The 6,000-nt window shown below is 41.1% G+C and overlaps 1 protein-coding gene across 1 annotated transcript; it reads right to left on the bottom strand.

Annotated features, from left to right (window-relative positions):
• Positions 1–263: 263 nt before the first annotated feature.
• Positions 264–1,136, bottom strand: ORYCUNV1R1521 (vomeronasal 1 receptor oryCunV1R1521). The gene has a single exon (NM_001167210.1). The coding sequence runs from the start codon at positions 1,134–1,136 to the stop codon at positions 264–266; it is 873 nt and encodes a 290-aa protein (NP_001160682.1).
• Positions 1,137–6,000: the final 4,864 nt, after the last annotated feature.

The following is a 6,000-nucleotide window of genomic DNA, read 5'->3' as shown; positions in this document are numbered from 1 at the left end:
AAGCAAGCAGATAAAATTAGCTTCATGATATACAACACATTCATTTAACCCAGAATGTTACTTCACTGTATAATCTATGTGAAAATGAATACATTTTGATTCACATTAGCATTCCAAAATGTGAATGTTTTAAAATGGGCTGCATAGTTCAACTGAAACTAGCCCCATTTCCAGTGCATCATGGCCCTGTGGCTTCTTCTCCTCATATAAAACGTGATGGAGACTCCTCTGTTGAAGATGATGTCAGATCAGCCACTGAAAGCTCATGGACAAAAGGTCATTCTCATATTTGAAAAGAAGGAAGTCAATTTGAGAATAATTTTGTTATGTTTCATCAGGAAAAAGGGGCAAAATGTTGGGTAGCATGATGCTAAAATTCCACCAATCCCCTCCAATCTTGAGTTTTTCTCAGATGCATAGTATCCATAAAGAGTCAAAAAGTTGTTTGACAAATAAAAGAACACAAAGCAAAATACCATCCAAAGGATTGTGTAGGTGGCTTTGTTTTCTGGAGACGTCTTGGAAAAGTGGCTGAGGTTGTGAAAGTGCTGGGCCCTCCTGCGGTGTCTGTAGAGGATCCACACCTTGTAGAGGCTGGACAAGATCATAAATGACAGGAACACTACATCATAAATAACCAAGATACTTATGAATGAAATTGATTCATGTTCTGTGAGCTTCGTGGATTGACAATATGCATTAACATATCCCTGACCAACCACAGTGAAATTCAATCTGGCTTTTATACGATTAAATATTTTGGCGAGGATCAGCATGTTGAAGACCCAAAAAAAAAGAAAAGAGGGGCAAATCCACTTGGAGAGTTTAGATTTCAGCCATGCCCATTTAGAATGACTGGGACTGACAGTGATGGCCTGAAATACACTTAGGAGAAATGTAGTACCTATGGAAAGACCTCGAATCACTCTGGATACGTACAGAAATGTTTGACAACCAATATCATCAAAGAAATTTTTGACTCCAAAGGATGACATGAGTTCTGGTATTGACCGAATCATAATGGTTGAAATATTGACCACTGTCAGGTGCATGAAAATTGAATCGATGGGCTTCTTCAGATGAGGCTCGATTAGGAAGGTATATATGTGTGTCATGAAGAGCAATGAGTTTGCCATGACACCAATACAAATCTGACATATTAGAAAAAAGATATAAATCACATCACTAGGTAACATAGTCACATGATGTTTTAGATGTTTTAATTAAATTAAATTGGCATCCTCAGAAAATTAGATTGTTTTATGAAATTTAAAAAATGCAGTCTGTAGAAGAATATGAGGACTAACAGCTCTGTTTGGGAGCAGGTGGTGAAGTGTTCAAATCTATATTTCAGGCCCAACTCTGCTACTTCCAGGGACTGGACTTCAGGCCCCCTGTGAACATCAGAGTACAGTTACATGATAAGAAGAAGGTAGACATCAAATGCTCGCTTCCTACATCCTCATCTATGGCATGAGGATGTGTTGCCCTCCGGGAATTAAGAATTTGTATGTGATATTTTCTTCAGAGTACCACTGTACTTGTAATCTCTTCACCTATGTCTCACTTCTCTGGAGAATATTCTACTTCTAATGAATGAAGACCAGTGTGTGTGTTTGAACTGCTTTTTTAGAATTTACACAGCAGACACAATTCTTTCCAACAAGGAATATTTTTAACAAATTCAGAGTAAACACTCATATTTTACCAGTCAAAAAGAATTATTAATTTCTAAAATTACAAAATGCAATACCAGGTTTCTAAGTGGGGATTTTGCCTCTCCTCATTTAACTACAGTATTTGGAGACATTTTTGTTCTCAAATATGTGGCAGAGCTCCTGAGACACAGTTGGTAGAGGCTGGGAATGCAACTAAATTTCCCACAATGCACAGGACAGCCCTCAAACATTCTGGCCCCAAGAGGCAGACACATACATGGTTGATGAATGCAGTCTAACAAAGCAATCCTGTGTCTTTCTCCCTACACCACATCTAAAACTTTAGCTCAACATTTTTTGTGCATTGTCATGCAACAGAAACAGTTGGTTCACAAACAGAACAGGAAGAGTATGACAGTCATTGAGGCTGACTTGGTGCTTCATCTCCATTTATTGGACCAAGGAGTTTTGCTTATGTCATTCCCTCAGAGACCATGTCTTTGTCATATAAGGCATCACCTTCCTTCCTACAGAGATTGTTAGTGAATTACATACGTGTCTCCTCCAGACTGACCACATTCATAGAGTATCTGAACTTCCTTAGCTCCCTTCCCAGATTCACAACAACTCTGTCATCTGGCATCAACTCTACTACAGTGCTGACTTCTAATCATCTAACAGAGGAAAGAAATCCTATGTGCAACAAACCATAAAGAGTACTTGTCTTCCGTTCTCCTATTCATGCCTTCAAATTTCTTTATAATTTAGTACTACATTAGATGGAATAACTTGAAATTGTGTTACCTAATATGGTCAACAATGTTAACTACTCTTAATTCTAAAAAGTATCCTATATTTGCCAGTGCTTTGGGATAGCCAGTGAGAGCTGCTGCCTGCAATGCCACATCTCATGTGGGCACCTGTTCGAGACCTGGCTTCTCCACTTCCAATCCAGCTCTCTGCAATGGCCTAGGAAAGCAGCAGAAGATGGCCCAAGTCCTTGGGCCCCTGCACCAGCATGGAAAGACCTGGAGGAAGCATCTGGTCCTGGCTTGGAATTGGCACAGCACCAGCCATTGCGGCCAACTGCGTAGTGAACCAGTGGATGGAAGACCTCTGGCTCTGCCTCTCCTTCTCTCTCTGTGTAACTCGGACTTAAAAATAAATGAATAAATCTTTTTAAAAAATATCCTCGGGAGTGCATTAAGAGGAATGGAAAGAATCTGGGATTCCCAAAATCTACATCAAAGTGCCCAGGTTAGAATCCTGATACTTCCTCTAAATCAATCTTCCTGGAAATGCACATCCTAGGAGCAGCACATGATGGTTTGAGGGAATCAGCACGTGACACTCACGTGGAAGGTGTAGGTGAACTCCTGCTTCCTGACCATGGCCGGCTCTGACTGTTTCAGGAACACAGGGCGGGAACCCCTGGGTCACTTTGCACTCACTCGCTTCCATGCTCTTTCTCCCTTTCTCCCTCCCAATCTTGTCTCCCTTTCATAACACAAATATTCAAATGCAGTTTTTAATGCATTCTGTCTTTAATGTACAGGATGACAGTTTCTAGTTCACCTTCAGGCTCTTTGACCATTCATTCCTTGTCCAGTATCACAAGGATGGCCTGTCACTAGCTCATTCTTCAGTCAAATTCTCTGCTCACTCCACATACCTGCTGTTCACAATTTAAAGTCTCTCCAAATTGTATCATCGAGTTGAACTTGAAGTCAGAACCATAGAAACAAAGCAGGAAAATGAATAATTCATACTGTTAAAATATCCATATATTGAGAGTGATCTATAGATTCAAGGCAATCCCTATCTAAATTCCAATGACATTCTTCACAGACACTAAAAAAATCTGTTCTAAATTTCATATGGTGCACAAGACACTGGAATAGACAAACCCAAGCTGGATCATCAGATGTCCTGACATCAAACTATATCAGAGACTTATACTCACCTAAACAGCACGGAACCAACCTAAGAAGAGACCCACTGATGCTGATGCTGTGATGCAGCCCCAGGCTACAGTACTGGCATCCCAGATGCTGGTTCAAGTCCTGGATGCACCACTTCTGATCCAATTCCTGCTAATATACCTGGGAAAGCAGCAGAAGATGGCACAAGTCCTTGGTACCCTGCACCCACATGAGAGACCTGGAAGAAGCTCCTGGCATCAGATTGGCTCAGCTCTGGCTATTGCAGCCATTTGGGGAGTGAACCAACAGAGGGAAGACTTCTCCCTTCCTCTTTATCTCTTGCTCCCTTTCTCTCTCTCTCTGTTTCAGTAACTCTGCCTTTCAAATAAATAAATTAATCTTTTTTAAAAAGATTCTGTCTCATTCTCTTTCAAATAAAAATAAATCTTTATAATAAAGAGGTATTGTAGGCCGGCGCCGTGGCTCAATAGGCTAATCCTCCACCTTGCGGCGCCGGCACACCGGGTTCTAGTCCCGGTCGGGGCCCCGGATTCTGTCCCGGTTGCCCCTCTTCCAGGCCAGCTCTCTGCTATGGCCAGGGAGTGCAGTGGAGGATGGCTCAGGTGCTTGGGCCCTGCACCCCATGGGAGACCAGGAAAAGCACCTGGATCCTGGCTCCTGCCATCGGATCAGTGCGGTGCGCCGGCTGCAGCGGCGGCCATTGGAGAGTGAACCAACGGCAAAGGAAGACCTTTCTCTCTCTGTCTCTCTCTCTCACTGTCCACTCTGCCTGTCAAAAATAAAAAAAAAAAAATAAAGAGGTATTGTAATATCTGGGAAATGGTATTTGGTTATGACTCTGAAATCACCAACAAGAAAATAGAAAATATATAAGCCAGACTACACCAAAATAGAAAACTTTTGCACAGAAAAGGAAATAATCAACATGAAAAGTCTGCCCATAGACTAGGAGAAAATATGTGCAAACTACGTAATGACTAGGGCAAAGGGTCAGAATAGATGTTGTACTAAAGAATATATACAAAGGGCCAGCACGAATTTGAAAAGACACTCAATACCTCTAGTCATCAGGATATAACAAATAAAACACAAAGGGACACCACCTCATAGTGATGGATGGTCAGTATCCATGACACAAGAGATGGAGAGCAGTGTTTAGGGTATGAATAAAAAGGAAATCTTTGGGGCCAAAACTGTGGCATAGAGGGTAAAGCCATTGCCTGTTGTTCCACCATTCCATATGGATGCTAGTTTGAGTCCCAGCTGCTCCACTCCTGATCTAGCTCTCTGCTATGGCCTGAGTAAGGAGTAAAAGATGGCCCACGTCCTTGGGCTCCTGCACTCACATGGGAAACCCAGAAGAGGCGCCTGGCTCTTGGCTTCGAATCGGCAGAGCTCCAGCAGTTGTAGCCATTTTTGGAGTAAGTCAGCCAATGGAAGACCTCCCCCCACCTCTCTCCCTTCTTCCCTCCCTCTCTCCCTCTCTCTGCCTCTGCCTTTGTAACTCCATGTTTCAAAACCAATAAATCTTTTTTTAAAAAAGGAACTCTTGTCTACTGTTGGAAATAAAACGTAATGATCCTTATAGGAACATGCATGGGGTTTCCTCACAAAATGAAAACTGGAGTCCAAGAATTTGATAAATATTAACTAGAAGTGAAATTAATATATCAAAGATACATATGCACTCCCATGTTCAGTGCAGCATTATTCATAGAAGCCAGGATATCAGCACAGACTTAGGATCCATCAACAGGTGAGGAGGTGAAAAATGTGCACACAAAGAGATTTTTATTCATCCATAAAAAAGGAAAAAATACAGCCATTCATGACAACATGGAGGAACCTAGAGGATGTTATGTTAGGTAAAAGAGTCAAAGCACAGAAAGACAAAGACTGTATGACCTGGCATATAAAATACCACAGTTAGCAAAATAAAGGAGATGGTGATTACCAGGAACTGGGAGACGGGGGTGACAGATGGAGAGGTGTTAGTAACAGTGTACAGTTCTCAGATGAATAAATTCTAGCTAGCTAAAGTAACAAGGGCTGACTATAGTTGCTAATACTGTATTGTAAAATTGTATTTTGCTAACAAGATAGATCTTACAAGATGTAACCATGCACACCAAGGTTTCTGTGTAAGTTGAGTGCTACATTAATTAACTTAGAGGCAGAACTCATTACAGATGTGTATCAAATCATCCCAATATATTAGCTAAAAATACAAGCTTTTATTTGTGAATTATACCTCCATAAAGCTGAAAAAGTCAATAAAAATGGGGTAAATCCAACTTGACTCTCACTGGGATTAAACATGACAATAGGTCTGATCTGATTTCATCATCATTTAAAAAAAATCATCTATTATTTTTCACTTTATGTTTCTGTGTGGGAGC

Source organism: Oryctolagus cuniculus, chromosome 18, assembly GCF_051225735.1.
Source record: "Oryctolagus cuniculus isolate XC-2025 breed Fujian yellow rabbit chromosome 18, ASM5122573v1, whole genome shotgun sequence".
NCBI classification, from domain to species: Eukaryota; Metazoa; Chordata; class Mammalia; order Lagomorpha; family Leporidae; genus Oryctolagus; species Oryctolagus cuniculus.
The sequence above is the reverse complement of the archived record's forward strand: the minus strand, read 5'-3'. Positions and strand labels throughout refer to the sequence as shown.